Raw genomic sequence first — 17,671 nt, forward strand, 5'->3', positions numbered from 1 at the left:
TTATGAATTATTTAAACCTTCGTTTTAAATAATTAACTACTACTTTATATTCTATATGTGAACAGATGAATAAGGAAATTTTTATGCAAAGTTCTTATGATAATCAAAATTGAGCTAATTGAATTTCTAACGCACCACGCATAAGAGTAATTTAAATGCTCAAACCATGTGATACCTGGAGGGAAGATAAAATTGATTTATCTGAATTCTCTCGTTCCGTTACTTTCAGCTTTTAATTATTTTTCAGAGATATAAAATTGGAGAAAAATAATCACGTTCTACTAAATGCTATAAATTTAACAAATCTCGCCGTCACTGTATAATGTAAATAACTGAAATGCCGTAATTTATATTTTATCGATATGATATACCGATGTGATGTTCTAAATAAAGAAGGATATAAGTTTAGAATTTTTTAAAAAATTCCAAAGTGTGTAAATTATACAGCATATTAAAAAAAGGGCTATTTAACTGTGAGTCAAGTAATGTATTGCTTATCTTGAGAAAACATTATAACAATAGTGAAAAAAATTATGATCAAAGACAATCAATCTAATGCTATCACATTTATTGATAAAAAGTTGTTAAGTAAAACGTCAAGACATCAACAATGACTATTATTTTATTATTTAAATACATATTTTATTGCTTAAATATGTATAATTTAGAGATTTTTAAGTAATTCACGAGTGACGAAGAGTTCGATATAGGTAATAATCGTTCGGTTTTAAGTCGACTTTAAATAACTTATCAAGTTATACATTAAATAACAATAAAAGTTTATTGTTTAATTCTTGAAATGTTTTGATACCTTACTTAACAATTTTTTATCAATAAATATGATCATTGATAAAAATATGAAATGTGATATCAATAGCATTGTCTATAATTATGATTTCTTTCATGTTCCCAAGATGTTTGTCCAAGCTACTCGAATCCGCTCTTTAATATAATATATAATTTACATATCTCGGAATTTTTCTTCATATTAACTTCATGGAAACTTAATAGCCAAAATTTAATTCTTCTTTCAAAATGCAACTAATTATTTCTTTTTATAAAATGATTTACGAGATTTTACCAAAGATTTATAAAATAGTAATATGTAAAAAAATTAATATGATATTTTTATAAATCTATTCTGAATTTTGTTTCTTATCAACAAAATTATTTTCATATATATTCTACAAACCATACACAAAAAGCATTCATGTAATTTTTTTCTATTATTCTTCTTTATTTTTTAACGTCAATTTTTTAACATAAAATTGTATTAATTTTTCACAACTTTTAGGCATTTTACTTATGTCGATATAAACATTTATATTGGAAATGTGAAAATTATCTTTTGAGGAGTCAATAAAACTTTCTTGTTCAATATTACATTAAAAACCTTGTCATTATTCTTGATCTTGTGTGTATTCTCTCTCTCTCTCTCTCTCTCTCTCTCTCTCTCTCTCTCCCTCTTATTTCTTTAATAAACTTGAACTTCATTTTAATCTTATGGACGATAAGGCAGGAGTTTGCCACCGTATCCTATCACATGGTGTCTTGAAAGAATAAACAACTGCCGTAACCCAGCGCATTTTACCTGCCCCAACGGTGTTTGCGTTTGCGAAAATTTGCATCTGCATACTCTGGAAATTTGCATAAGTATATGTAAGGCGAAGCTATTGGTAGGTAGATTCGAGATATTGTCGCGTTTTTCTCCAGACAGATAATATAATAACGCATACGCGTGTTTTTACGAAACCTGTAGAAAGTCAGATTGTTGCAATTGTATTTGATGGTTTAAGTATATCTCTTTGTGATTTTATAAAATACTTAGTATCGAGAAAGTTAACTGTTTAATATTAACTTTAATGCCTTTGCTGAAAATGCAATTCTTTGATTTTTTTTTTTGTGAGTTATATTGAGCGTAGTGTGTTTTTGCAGAGAAATTATCTCTAATTAATCTGCATTCGTAAATATGCGTCGATATTGCCGCAACTGTTTTCCCTGTGAATTGACTTTGGAATAGTTACTTTTTGCTGGTTTCAGCCATTTTGATTTTTGCAATTGATGCCTCCGGACTTGCCCGATTGAAAGATTAATTTCAGAAGTAAATAGTTATAAAACGAGATGATTTACGAAGCGCATATTCATTTGTTGAATTTTCTACATATCTTTTCGTAATACGCGCGTTAGTGCAATATTTGAAAACAGCAATTGAAACGTAGCAAAGTACTGTTTCTATGGATTTTCTTCCATTAGAAAGCCTGACGAAACTCTTGAATAGGGTAGACTGTAGCTTATACCCGGTTTCGTTTTTCATTCCTATTGTAGTACCTTATTTTCGGTAACATCGCTCTCGTACGAACGAAACGGTTTTATGCCGACTTAAAGCCCGGAAAAGCGGGCTGAGCGATTGCACTGCAATTATGTGAAGTAGCGCCGCCCGTCGTGATGAAACGTCGAAGAAAAAAATAATGATAGAAAAAGGGAAGTCAGAACACGGAAGTTACGGCGTACTTCGACATTGTCTCAATTAATGGACCGTGTTCAAAAGCATGAAAAATGTAAAAAGAAAGAGTGGAAAGAGAAAGAGAAAGAAAGAAAAAGAAGAAGGAAAAGAAAAAGAAAAGAATGAGAGAGAGAGAAAGCATGTGAGTATGTGTGTCACGTTGCGTCGATAATTTATAATTTTAAATAATTAATCGATTTACTATGCATAAGAAATACATTAAAATGATTTTTCTTGTTTTAAATTTTCTAATAATTTTTGTAAAATGATACATACACATAATAAAAAGAAGTTTACTTAACAAAATCGCATAAATAACTCGTGTATGCTCATGTCTATGGTGTATACCGTGGATATTATTCATTACAATCCACTATAAACACACATTAGTATATAAAAAAGTATAATTATATAATATTTAGTGTTTTATGTTACAAAAATAATTTGTTATTGCGATATGTATACATATATTGTTATTATTATTTATTTATAGAATTTAAATTGATAAAAGAATTTTTTTTTAACATAACATTGTGTTTCTTTTTTTAATATATCTTAAAAGGAAAATATATTTAAATTTTTTTTAAAAATATATTTTTATTTTTTAAACATATGTTTTAAATAATATTAAAAGAAAACATGTATTTAAAACATGTTTACAGCATCGATTAAATATGTTTTTAACATGTTTTACATATGTTTTTTTATCAATGCTGATTTAAGTTCTAAGAAAATATGCTTATTTATAAGCATCTCTCTATTTATAATAGTTCCTTGCAGGTTTTTATAAATATTCAGTACATTTTGATTAAATTCTTAAATCTGTTATATGTTCTTCTTTAATCAAAGAATATTCTGAGTTCTTTATTTTAATTGTCCTTGAGGTAGTTACATTTATAGCGAAAAATAGCATTTAAAATATATCATCTTTTTTACAATAATCCCAAAAATCTATCCAGATGATCTTATACATAATCTAAAATTAAAATTTCAGAAAAACAGAGAGAGAGAGAGAGAGAGAGAGAGAGAGAGAGAGAGAGAGAGAGAGATCACAATTGCAGTGTACACTGTTCTTTAATTATTGAAATTGCATGAAAAAGAAATACTTGCTTTGCATTTGTTGTGCCTCGCGTCAATATCGGAGAAAGTGAATGACGGGAGAGGAAACGTCTAAATAATTGGCATCTGCTTCACAAAATGTCGGCTGAGTGCCGTTTAATTTGCATTAACAAGCTGTTTGGCATATTCACTTTGCATTCCCGTAAATCGAGTTACTCCTGAATATAGTTGTTAGGAATACATTGATCACGAGCATGCTATAAACGAAAGTTGTCTATTGATTAGTGGGATGCACTTTCCGCTAATTTTCATCTCGTTGTCGCTTCAAAAATGCAAACCATATGTAATCATATTAATTATCATATAATTACAGATTTATCCCTAAAAAATTTTTAGTCACTTTACGACTATGCAAATTACATCAGACGTTACATCAATAATCAAGAAGAATGTAAAAAATTTTCTCACGCGATATAAACCTGTCTGCGCCATATTCGCGTTTTCAGCTGAAACGTAACATTTCCAACCAAAAGGAGGAAATCTAAGTAGCAAGCGGCGCGCTTTATGTCGCGCGTCGCAAAACGGCCTACTGGCTCTCTCGTCATTGAGGACGAGAACCCTCGCGAGGAAAAAAACATGTGTCGGCATAAAGAAAAGTACGAAATATCGAACGTGACGGTAGACGAGAGCAAAACTCTTTGGAGACACTCGTTTTCATTTCGAACGAGAAAGGACCGAGTGGCAAAAAGGGGACGCCACGAAAGTATATTTCATTATATATACGGCAGCAGTATCGCCTCGGTTTACTGCCCCTCCACCCCCCTCCTCCCCTTCCCCCACCATCCTCCGCTCTCCAGGTCGATGGATAACCATCGTGCGAAGCAGGAAATATTTTATCTCGCGTATAAAGGACCTCCGTTCCATCGATAAAAGAATCGAATACGAATCGCGACTGATGTCAGTCACCTCTCGAACGACACGAGGAATCCACGGACCAATCATTCGTGGATTTTTCAGTCAGCATAGGTTTTATGCCGTGACTCGCATTCGTATAAGAGGATTAAAAGAGATCGCGATGCGCGTATCAAGAGGCCAGACACACCGAACGACTTCCGCGCGGTCGAAAGCGACGAAGAGAAACAGGACTTTGCGTACTAAGATTTCGTATAACATCAGGATTTAGAGATCAGGATTTCTCTGTTGCTACAAATGCATATTTTAGACGACAAATTATAAAATTAATAAAAGCTTTCTGGCGCGACCTCCATCGTGTTGCTCGTCCGAGACCGCCTACGCCCTCGAGCATTGACATAAGTCGTTGTTTGTCTATTGTCATAGGCGTCACGATGGATATCCTGTCCGGAAAGAAAATTGCACGTTCGTCACGAATTTATTCCGATATATTATACCTTCCTTTCGACGAAAATTACACGTTCATCCTTTAGTTATTCTCGAAAATCGAGACATTAGTTCCTTCGATCAAGGCTCTTTGTAACACCTGAGGCACTTGGAATGCATTTGGAGCGTTTGGCATAAATTTCGTAAGAAATTCGACGCCTATGGGGTGAAACGATCGTCGTAAGAGACGACGTCCGCTCGCTCGTCTTCCCGACGAGCAGACCCATACACGGCAGCCGTACACTCTGCAAGCGGAAGCCATGAATCTTTATTAAATCCACGAAATTTATGTCGAAGCGGTCGCGTGGATTGTGAAACGTGCGCCGCGCGATGGTCCCTGTAAGAGTATTTATTTTGTCCCTCATTCCCTCGTGCAACATGCGCAATCTCCGTTTACTCTGTTCGGGTCGTTTACATTGTGTAATAAAATATGCCATTCCACGTATGTATGTATATGTATACACGTATTTATGCATAATGCGGCTCTTTCCCTTTTTTCTCTTTTTTTTTTCATTTTCAGTAACGCGCGTCCGCCTTCACCGAGCGAATAATCACTGTCCGCGAGGCAGATGGACATGATATTTAATTTGACACGGTAAATAGTTGCTACCGCGAGAGCGAATACTTTCCATTCCTACGCACGCATAATTTCTGATTTAAAACGACATCAACACGAACCCGCTCGGTTCTGTTGTTTTACCAATCCATTCTTTCTTTTTTTCGATTACTTTTGCCGCACGCGATCGAAGAAGAAGTCGATTTTTATATACGAGTATAAGCGAGAGTATTCCCCTTGCTCGACGAGCTCTGTATTTTGTACCAGCCTCTTTAAGAGGCGATATTATCATAGTGATTTATTTCGATCTTCTCGCCTCTCTACGTACCGGCGTTATTGCTACCATAAATTCAAGTGCGTTCACGATGTTTGATATATCCGACCTGACCTACGCTTGTCTCTCAGTTGTCTACTCTCCCAAGCACTTTGGAAATTTTGGCATTTCCGTGAGAATATTGAAATTTCCCATATCATCATCTTGTTTACTCTTTTTCATTCTTTTCTGCATTTGTAAATTATATATGTGCCACATAATTCTTTATATATATGTACTGCACTAGTTTTGTTAGTTATTTTATCTGTGATATCTCAAACTTTTTTATTTATTTGATCTGAGATATTTTATCTTGTTCCATATATTGTTGCATATATTGATCATTCCTACAATATGCATTCTAACAGTTACATATAGTGGATGCGATAGATCGAGTTTCGTAGTAAATATTGATATCGTTGGCAAAGAATCAAAATTCAAATTTTTAGCCGTAGAGATGTATTTTGTAAGATCGAAAGACTTATCTTTAAAAAATGTAAAATAATAAATTTCGAATGTAAAGTTTCTCATTGTAAACTTTTTCGATTTTGTAAACTTTATAAATTATTTATTCTAAATTTATAGCGACTTACATATCTATAAGTTTATGATTTTGACAAGCAATTTTAAATACTTGCATATTCAACAATTAAAGGTGTAACGCAGATAGGCAAAATCCAGTAGATAAAAAATGTAAATAATAGCATCAGATTTATATTTTATCTATAATTTAATTTAGGTCATAATTAAAATTAATAATAATAACACCATGCTATAAGACAAATGTTATCTCTCTACGGTCGAGGTTGATAACGAGTGTTCACTAATTAGCAGTTAAAACACCGCAAGCGAGCGCAGGCGATGTCAATTCTTGTGAATACATACGTCAAGCGCTTATTAGTCAGCTCGAGCTTCGCTCAAGGAACTTCACGTTATTACGCAAGATGCATAAATTTCCTACAAAAGCCAATAAACTTGATCACATTTAAATGACGAATGGATCGGGTAGCTCGTATGTCTTGATGGCGAAGCAACAGCTTAGTAAAGATGGTTTATAGCGGATCGGAGAAGAGTAGGAAGAAGTGTGTGTACAGTATAAGTCGGAGGTAACGATAGGCGGGAAAGAGAAAAGAGAGAGAGAGAGAGAGAGAGAGAGAGAGAGAGAGAGAGAGAGAGAGAGAGAGAGATGGGGTAGAAGAAAAGGTATGTCTGTGATAAAAGCAGGTGATGGGTTGATAGCAGAGAGATAGAATGAGAGAGAGAAAGGGGAGGGGAAACAGAGGGAGGGAGGGAGAGGGGGGAGGGGAGAGTTACCTACACTACGTTTAACGGGGAAAACTGTGAGAGCAGAAGCGCGAGCGCGAGCTTGGAGCGTGGGTGCGGACTTCAGAGTTCAGTCGCGTGCGATGCGCGCTCTTAGCCGCTACGTGTTCCTTAGCTCCAATTTTTAACGACTGAGAATGACCGCGAACGTGAAAGACGAGTAAAATTAGATATATATTAACGGATTTATTAAAATTTTCATAATCATTTTTTCATGAAGGTGTAACGAAATATCTTCACTGCAATACATTTTTTTACAATACGAAAATCTACTCGGAGTATCAATCAGAACCGGTGAGAAATAAATCGAGAAATAAATCGTGGATCGCGATATTGCAAACGATAAAATGCGACGTAAACGATAAAATCGCGATCGTGGAAATCGTATCGGGAAAAGTGCGCTATTTTCGATTGGCTTTCGATTACACGGAAATCGAAATTGACGAGTTCAACGAGTCGGAGCTTCGTGTTTGATACAGTTTGATGGAATGATGTATATTTTACTATCGGCAAGTTTTTGCCGGTTGAGGAAATTGTAATTAAAGCTTTACAAATAGAAACTAACAATAAAAGAAAGAGGGAAAGAGAGAGAGAGAGACAGAGAGAAAAAGAAAGAAAAAGAAAAAGAGCGAGAGAAGGAAAAGAGAGGTGAGGGAAAAAAAAGGGTACAAGATGGAAAATGCAAATAATAATTTTTTGAAGACAATAATACTCGTCATTGAACAAACAAACTTTCCATCAGGTGTAAAAAGTTAGAGACAGCGCGATGAATTAATCGCTGCTTATTTCTGTTAATTGATAAAGTAAAATTTATCATTGAAAATTTCTTATCAGCAAGCTGACATCTTTTTCGAAAAGAAAATTACGATCTCTGATCGCAATTGAGTGGAAATGGTTTCTATCTAATGAGACGAACATTGAAGTATTAGTAAAATATTCGTTAATAAATATTTAGAGACCATATTTTTACGATCAATTGTTATCGAAAGATTTAAGATAAAGAAGTGGAAGCTAAGTGAAATTTATAGATTCTTGCCACGCTTCGTGGAAATTGTCGATAATTATGAGGGACAAGTTCACATTCAGCGTGAGTATCGTTTGATACGATGTTGCAATCGATTTTGTGTTTTTTAATATATCTGTCGCGATTTACAAGGAGAGTCGAAAAAAATAAAGAAAGAAAACACAATGTCCGGCTAATATTTGGTTTGTAATATCAGCATATGGAATGAAACGCTTGTAGACAGCTATCACTCGAGACTGTAGGTCACAGAGATTATAGCATATTCTCTCTTCTATTTATTGTTAGAGACAATCATATCGTTTTGCACACGCCGCATGCGAGTTCGTTGAATTTACCGTTACCATTTTGTCATTTATTTTGCATATCGTATTTTATAAGGCTGGCGAGGAGAACGCTGGCGTATATTGGAACGAAGTGCAATATACAATATGTATTATTTACATCCAAAGTGATAGAGATAAATCTTCGCTGATGTAATTTACAGTCGGGGGTGCCGGACATGCACGAGACCCTGTCTAGCTTCCCGGAACAGTTTGGGGATGGCCCGAGAAAACCGGAAATAAAGTCGGAAATTCCGAAGGAGACGGATAGAACCGCGGACAATCTGAAATGCGGTTGGTTCTGGTTCAGGCCAATTTATTTGCAGAAATTTCGCACTGCGAAATGGGCGCTTTTCTGGCTGTGTTGGGCTGGGGCGATGCAAGGTACGTAGTTTTGATAACTTTTCGTATGGTAATTCATTCGGCGCGACGTGGGGCTTCGCTGCAAAAAATCGTCAATAAACTTATTAATGCTGTCTAAAAACAAATTTTCAATAACAACAATGTTATGAAAACGCTAGTCAGTTAATATGTTAGATATTGTTGTTAGATAGTTGTTAGATATTGATGTTAATAAAAACAAATTTTCAATAACAATAATGTTATGAAAACGCTAGTCAGTTAATATGTTAGATTAATGCAAAAAATTTGTAATTTTTCCGTTAAATTTATTCAATTAAAAAATTCAGAGCTTTTTTAAAAAGTAATTGAAAAGGTTTTTAAATAAATAAAAATTTTTTTATTAAAAGTAATATAGATTGTTTAAAAAGTTTCTGAATAAATAAAAATATTTTTATTGGAAAATAGTGCATTGAAACCAATGTTGCTAGTGGCAATTTCGCTATATTTTTTTACTGAAATTCTTTTAAACTTCATTTGACAGACAGCTTTTGCACTAATGTAATATTTCTCAGTTCCTCCTTTCGAGTTTGTCAGTTAGCATTAGTGCGCGAAGCGTTAACTTTCTCTCCGAGATTAGACGCGAGTGTTAGGGATGCGAATATTTTCATATTCATTTTTTCATCGCTTCGCAAACTCTTATTATAAAAAAAAGAGCGAACAAAAAAAAAAGTCGCATCTTTGTGAGAAACATAATTCCTTGATAATATTTAATACAATGAGATGTTGTCGCGCAACAACGCTATCATACGTTATCCGCAATTTTGATGCTTCTACGTGAAAATAAGCTCAAAGGGGGTGATGATTGACGATAACGAGAAAATTATCCGATTAATATGTATAGTTCGTGTTAACAAGAATAGCTTAATATATCGGAAGGAATAATGCATTTGATAATAGAAAGGGAAAATTAAAAAAAATTTATCAATCGTTGAAAAATACGTAAACTTGCCAATCAAGAAATTATTTTTGATAAAATTCGTTATATTTTTGGTAAAATATTAAAATATATTACAATGAAACACGTATTTCCTCTCGCCAGAGGTGATTCTTTGGGATTAAAATACGTCTATTAGATGCATCCTAAGAGAGCCATTTATTCTGTGTTCCTTTAATAGAGAGATTAAAAAAAACCAACGTTTATGTACATTGTAATATCATTAAATTCTCAACAGTGTGCAAATATATGTATATCACACAACAACATATATTTGCATATCATTATGCTTATTAAAAAGTCGTTTATGATAATTTGTAATTATAATATTTGTAAAATTTTTTAATGGTCACAAAATTATCTTTTAATTTTAAAATAAATTATCGGTTTCGAGCAGCGTAAGTTTGCTTATATAGATAATGAATGGAGCTATCACGGTATTGGTTATGCATCATACATATACATAATATACAAGTATTTTCATTGTTTCAGGAATGGTCGTGAATGGTTTTGTAAATGTCGTCATAACGACGATAGAGAGGAGATTTGGATTAAAATCGTCGGAGACTGGCTTGATAGCGGGTGGATACGATATAGCTAGTTTTCTTCTTCTCATACCAGTAAGCTATCTTGGCGGCCGTGCGAAAGCATCGAAACCAAGGTACGCATATGTATACCGTGTCGCGCCATTATCTTACACATTAATATTAATACCAATATCGGTTCTATACGACGACTCTCATAAATATTAATCTTAACGCCAGTTCGTTCGACACTGTCGATGTTAATCCCGTCGATGTTAGTCGCGTTTCTTTGCTACGGTACCGTCTCGGAACCCTCGCCCTTGTAATCGACAATCGATAACCTTTCTGAAGATCTTAAATCTCAGATAGAAATATTGAGTTTGACGTTTTGACGTTCCTAAAAAATTATTTTATCCAATTAAAAAAAAAAGAATTATAAGCTAGCACTTGCCAATACGTACTGAGCGATGGTCCTTCTTATTCCAATGTATCCTTGAAAGTATAAAAATCTAGAATTAATTTTGCAGTGCTTAATTTATTTCCTATTTCAATCAGATGTTCTGGAATGTCGTAGGTATATCGGCATAGGAGTTCTAGTCTTAGGTATAGGTAGCCTGCTGTTTGCATCTCCGCATTATCTTGCCGGACCATATAGAGGAGGTCAGCAAACAGACAACATATGCCAAAGTGTCACTAATATATCGAGCCATTCGGTAAGCTAGTAAATTAATTACTATAGAATGTAAAATTAAAATTCTTCATTTACATATCCGGTTTACTTTATCACAACGTGACAAGTTTAATCGAAACATTGGCTTGTCCCGTAACACCTTTTAATAACAACACGGTTATATTGCAACGTACACACGTTAAATTCTCTCGTTAGACTCCTAAACGAAATTTACATCACAATCGATAATAAACACAATGCATAATTCAATGCGTGCGTGACTAATCGAAACTTGTTTGTAATACCGTGCTTTTCTCGATTTCCCACTTCTATTTATGTAGTTTGCCTAGTGAACCGGCGACGCCAGATTTATCATTATTTCGGCCACTCAGATATCCTGCATGGATCAATCTACCGTTCAAGCGGACCTAGAGCCTTACAGTGGCGTGTACTTAACCATATTTCTGGTAGCTCAGCTGTTACATGGCGCCGGTGCGGCACCCTTTTATACGCTCGGGGTTACATATTTAGACGAAAATGTTTCGAAGAAGATGTCTTCGGTATATTTAGGTAAGATCCGTATAAGCAGCACAAATATATCAATTTTTTTCTCAATCGATATTAATAAAAAATGTATTGTGTGTTAGGTGTTTATTATACTATGGCTATAATAGGACCCGCGCTAGGCTATGTTGTCGGTGGCGAACTACTGAAAATTTACACAGACTTTCTCACAGTGGACTCCTCAACGTAAGTATTTAAATATTTAAATAGATTGATTTTTCCAAACACGCGCGGCTGTTTCCTGTTATTTTTAAAAAATAAATCAGACATCTTTATTTCCACGCGGGAAAACAATGAAACAGGAGTGATGGATATTTTATTTGTAATGCATAGTACGGTGTGCGCCGAAGAAAGGGAGAAACGTGCAACGGTGATGGCATCGGAATTCGTCTCTTTCCGTTGTCAGGCTAAACGCATTTTCCCCTTTTTTTTTCCTGATAACATGCGGGAACGTTTAGTCGCGCGTCAGCGGCAACTTTATTAAATTCTCGCGAGGATTTATCGGTCGTTCGCATCTATCTCTCCGACGGAATATACACGAGGACATGTATTGTGGGTGTATACGGACACGAAAACGCGTGTGTCAACGCGCGGTTTCGAACGGAATAACTCGCCGATCTGATGGTATGCAAATGTGCATATTCGTCATTTCGCCACTAGTATTCGGATGATGTGCGTATATTGGTCGTTTGTATGGAATTCGATATTAATAGTAAAATGATCTCCCAGTAATAAAGCGTCGATTAAATAAAGCAAGGGTGAGCGTGCAACCGAACGCTCTGATCCGATTAGCTAATTTTCGAAAATAATTATCAAAACGATGGTAGCGGTTTGGTTGTATTGTCACATATTCGATATTTCCTCTTCCAAAAAAAAAAAAGAAACATATATTTAACTAAGAGGTATGAAAACACAAAGAGACACTGCTCCTTTAATGCACCGTTGCCGTTAAAAATATTTCCCAAGATCATTAGAGCGTATAATGGGTCGAGATTAATAGTGCGTGTAACTCTACTGATATACAGTATATCCCATGGGGAAAATGTCAAGTGGCGAACCAGTGTTTGACGATGTGACACGCCGATATTACCCTTCAAAATTGTTGGCTCATCCCCCCAGCACTTAGGACACAATCAAGTTCCATTTGTCTACTCGCCTCCCTGTGAGCCCTTTCCCAACTACGCACCCTTTCATCGACCGTTGAGTCATTCTGTATCACGTGAGAATCAAATTAATCGTTAGGCGAGAAAATAATTTTTTTTTCACATATTTTTTTCGTACTCACATGCATATATCTAAAAATCTTATATACATGAAATAGGAACGAGACGTAAATCGCGATGCGTCTCTATAATCACACTGCTGCGGTTACAATTACATCTTTTCTCTTTTACGAGAAACGAGATTCTTCAAGAAAAAAGACAAATGTAAGGAATGTAAGAAATTATTCGTGTAATAGGTGCGGCTCTTCTATCGCTCCACATGAGAGTCGGTCGTGCATGCGCCGCGTTTAATTTCTCAGGTAAATGAAAAGTTTCGCCGGAGATGCAGCAGCAGCAGCAGCAGCAGATGTAGCTGGCCTCGAGCCGGTTGAAACGAATGACTTTTCTACGTGCACTTTTCCGCTTTCTCACTTTCAAGTTCCTTCCTGTAATAAGTTACATTATAGCTTCCCTCGCGTGCCGTTTCTTTAGTAATAGTTTCCGACCGTTATACAAATTATTCCTTTTCTTAGATCAAGTATCGATTCTACCATATCAGGCATTCCATTCACTATCGTATTTATCGTATTTATTACCTTTGGAAAATTAGCATTGTTATCAATATATTTCCATAATTTCACTGGATCAAGTGAAATACTCAATAAACATTCGCAATTAATATTTATCAAAATATTTAACAGCAATCCTTTATGTTATTAATATTTATGAGAATAATATATGATTTTTTTTTCACTTTAATTATATAAAATATGTCATTCTAGAAACTATAGTATACTCAATGAAGAAATTCTTTTCCATCTGTTAAAAAGATGGTCTTCTTTCATTATATTTTTTTATTAATCGACAATTATATATTCTTACAATTATATATTTTCCATATATTGAAAATTTTAGCAAAATTACTTTTATTCAGTTAAATAATCATGTCATTAATGTCGAAGCCATGCAAAAGGAGCGTTCACTGCATCTCGTACTGGTGATTAATCAAAGAAGTTACGAGAAACTTTGTCAATCGAGAATTTCTAATTACCCGAAATTAGGATTGCCAAATTAGACAAAAAGTTAAATGAGAATATGTAAGTACTTTACAAATGCGCTCGGAGTAATCCTTTAGATCAGATCTTTTTCCGACGAAGAAAAATCGGTCAGATGTTTTTTTTTCATTCAACCGAGATAAAAATGAAAGAAATTAATCGGTGTTCTAGTTTCGTTCAACTTACATCCATTAAAGGAAACTTGAAATAGAATCTTGAGATCTATATGGAAATTCTAAATATATTTCCAAAGGCATATGTTTCATTGAAAATCTATTGCATCCTAAAACCATTGAATTTTAGGATTGGGTTAACTTCTGATAGTAATGTCTGGGTTGGTGCATGGTGGATCGGTTTTTTGGCAGCTGCTGTCATATGCTTCGTCATCGCGATACCAGTTTTGGCATTTCCGGCAGTTTTACCCGGTACGATCTTTTCTATGTTTTTAGATGGAATAATAATAATTAAATAAACTTAGAAGATATATATATATATATATTAAATGAATATTTAGTAAACTGAATTCTAAAAAGATGAATAATTTGAATAGGATCGGAGGAATTAGCCAAGGATAGGGTATCAGAAGCGCACGAGAAATCGACTCGATCTTCTACCGCGGCAACGGGAGAAGCGTTTTCCAAGATACGAGAACTGCCACGTGCTATGACCGAATTACTTGGAAATCCGGCATTTTTTATGTTGAACTTGGCAGGTGCCAGTGAAGGGTTACTCATCGCTGGATTTGCTGCTTTTCTACCGAAATTGATTGAAAATCAATTCAGCGTCAGTGCCAGTTCGGCCGCGTTGCTGATGGGTGAATAATGTCACAATTCAATTAATCTATCATAATATAGCATGAATTCCGATAAGCATCGTTGTATAAAATCATTTTCACAAAGCTTCGGAAATGATTCGATATAAAAGAAAGTAATGCAAACCACAAAGAACCGCAAAGAAAATTTGAACAAATATTAATTGTTATATATTAATTGTTAATTAATTGATATTAATTATATTAATTAATTGTCGCTATAATTTATATTACAAAATAATGTTTTCTTATTTTTAGGATTGGTGACTGTACCAGCCGGAGGCGGCGGTACATTTCTCGGTGGTTACCTGATAAAACGTTTCAATTTGCCCTGCTCTGGCATTTTAAAATTTTGTTTACTGGCTACAGCCGCCTGCATCGCTTTCACGCTGTGTTTCGCTTTAAATTGCCCGAATTTGGATTTCGCTGGATTGACTGTCCCCTATCAAAACATCACGAGGTTTGTACTATCGATGAATTTAAAATAGCAACGAAGTAAATCATTAGTGATTCATTCGATTACGTTTACTTATTTTATTATTAAAAATGAGACTTTTTGTTATAGAAGGATCGCGTTGTCACTTGAAAACACCTGCAACAATGGCTGCGGATGTTCTAGATCGCAATTTAACCCTATATGCGGCGTGGATGGAGTCACGTACTATTCACCCTGTCACGCCGGATGTTATCGGGAAACACCGATAAACAATGTCAAAGTATATTCCCCGGTGTATTTCTAAAATAGCGTTTCGTTTTTAGACAGCAAATAAATGTCACGCGCGACTGTTTTTCTAGATATACTCGGATTGCAGCTGCATACATGCACCAGCGATGAATTTGACAAGTGAAGATACCGGCGACGTCGTCCAGTACCAGGCGGTCAATACCACCTGCGGAAGTTCATGCTCGTATCTGTGGTTATTCATCGTCCTGGCATTTTGTAATATGTTCATGACGTTCCTGTGCACAATGCCAGCGCTCTCGTCCACCCTGAGAGTCGTGCGCGACGATCAACGATCATTCGCTTTAGGCATTCAGTGGATCAAAGTTCGGATTTTAGGGACTATACCGGCACCAATGGTATTCGGTGCTCTCATAGACGATACCTGTATCTTGTGGAACGAAACGTGTGACGACAGAGGAGCGTGCCTCGTATACGATAACTACTACATGAGCAGGTTGGTAATTTACACGGTGATTCCTTGACATGATTCGCAGATTAGTTCTCACAGATAAGAATGAGTTTGTTACAAACATATTTTTCACAGGTATATGTTAGCGCTGGCATTCATCGGAAAAGCGGCTTCGCTTCTTTTCTTCTTTTTGGCATGGTGGACGTACGTTCCACCCAGCACGAGAGGCATCGATCAGAATTCTCGGCAGCAAACGACGGCTACTTTAATGCTAAGTGACACATCTCAAGAAGTTGAAATAGTACCGGCTACGATAGCGTAATCTCGGATTATTTTATTTTTCTTATTTAGAAAGTTATTCTTTTAGAACGGTTATTTTATAGAAATGGTAGAAATACCAACGGATTACGGTTAGACAAATGTCCAACATTTTTCTTTTGAGATCCATACGGTGAGATCTATTCTGAGAAACAGGACAATTCACGTTAAATGAGAATATCAACGCAAACACATAAACAGATATCAAGATAAGATAAATGCGTATATGTCAATATACAATGTGAACAAAAATTGTCATAAAACTCCTTTTTGCACGTTAGAAAGATAAGTTTTTGATAGACCTACAATCGAATGTAGTTAGAAAAGCTATAGATTCGGAAATCAATCAGGGGATGTAAAAAACATATCCAGATAGTTGTGCCAAAGAGCCTATAATATGCAAAGCATTTTCTTTATATAATAGACTTATAATGACATTATAAGTCTTAAGTCCGATTGCACCAACGTTATTTTGACTTTAAGTGGAGCTTAAAAATATCTCTTTCTTTTTTGAAAGCATAGAGAGATAGAAAAAATAAAGTTTAAGTCTCGCTTAAAATTAAAGTAAAGGTAGTGCAATCGGGCCTTAATTAAATCTATAAACACGGGCCAAATATCCCATTTGCGCAACTCGATACAATTTCCCCTAATGTAAACTTTTATAATCCTACATTCGCTGTCAATTAAAGATTAATTAACTGTATTCCCTATAATGATAAATATCGATAGTTCTTTATACCCAAAATGTGACTTACATAAATTTTGACGATGGTTTTGCCATGTATCAATCTTGGTTGTCGTATACTATATTATCGATTTGATATTACACTTTCTGCGCCGTTTTTCGCTATAATTATTTTTATTAAACGAAAAACGCCAGTATGCCTAGAGCACGTATTTATATATGTCATCAATAAAAAGCTGAGATATATTACAAATCTTTGTCTCTCTCAATATGAGATTTTCCATTTTTTTCTGTACAATATATTTTGATAAGCAAATCTTGTAAATTTGTTTAAAAATATTATTGATGTATTTATATTAAAACTTAAAGCATATTTTAGAAATTATTAATGTTTTTGCATTCTATTAGAAATAAAATAGATATTAACAATTGATAAATCAGGAAACGATTTTGACAGACGTCGCTCAAGACTTTTACGCAATTAATGATTGTTGATAAAATCGTTCATTATATCTGGAGCTTTTTAAAAAACTTTTGATATATTATTTTAATGAAATAAAAAATGTATGTCAAAATAGAAATGTATCTTTTATAAATTCATAAATGCACATTGAAAAAAAACATTTCCTTGAAAAAATTAGTTATTATATATCTAAGTATAAGAATATTGTTGAAATAGTAAAAGACGCAAAATTTAAAATGTTTTATTTATTATTTCAATAATATTCATGTTGGCAAACAATAAGAATGTAATAATTCATTGTGTTATATTGCTTTTGCTAGAAAACAGCTATTAATATGTATATTTATCTATTTATGGAGTATTTATATATCTATATATATTTATACATCTACATTGATTACATTTTATATAAGT

At 34.4% G+C, this 17,671-nt stretch overlaps 1 protein-coding gene across 2 annotated transcripts in view; it reads left to right on the forward strand.

Moving 5' to 3' along the window:
* The window catches only part of LOC108690892 (solute carrier organic anion transporter family member 4A1), a 19,670-nt gene extending 2,651 nt beyond the window's left edge, over window positions 1-17,019 (forward strand). Inside the window, exons 1-12 of one of the 2 annotated variants that reach the window (XM_018198422.1) lie at window positions 8,052-8,239; window positions 8,661-8,880; window positions 10,325-10,493; window positions 10,931-11,069; window positions 11,419-11,596; window positions 11,674-11,776; window positions 14,151-14,272; window positions 14,398-14,661; window positions 14,917-15,118; window positions 15,224-15,374; window positions 15,454-15,836; window positions 15,927-17,019. In XM_018198422.1, coding sequence (XP_018053911.1) covers window positions 8,216-8,239; window positions 8,661-8,880; window positions 10,325-10,493; window positions 10,931-11,069; window positions 11,419-11,596; window positions 11,674-11,776; window positions 14,151-14,272; window positions 14,398-14,661; window positions 14,917-15,118; window positions 15,224-15,374; window positions 15,454-15,836; window positions 15,927-16,113 — 2,142 coding nt within the window. In that variant the 5' untranslated portion in view covers window positions 8,052-8,215 and the 3' untranslated portion in view covers window positions 16,114-17,019. Of the gene's footprint in view, window positions 1-8,051; window positions 8,240-8,660; window positions 8,881-10,324; window positions 10,494-10,930; window positions 11,070-11,418; window positions 11,597-11,673; window positions 11,777-14,150; window positions 14,273-14,397; window positions 14,662-14,916; window positions 15,119-15,223; window positions 15,375-15,453; window positions 15,837-15,926 lie in introns of those variants that run through there. The other variant, XM_018198421.1, reaches the window with a different exon arrangement.
* Window positions 17,020-17,671: the final 652 nt, after the last annotated feature.

This window comes from Atta colombica, unplaced genomic scaffold (genome assembly GCF_001594045.1).
Source record: "Atta colombica isolate Treedump-2 unplaced genomic scaffold, Acol1.0 scaffold38, whole genome shotgun sequence".
Taxonomy (NCBI): Eukaryota; Metazoa; Arthropoda; class Insecta; order Hymenoptera; family Formicidae; genus Atta; species Atta colombica.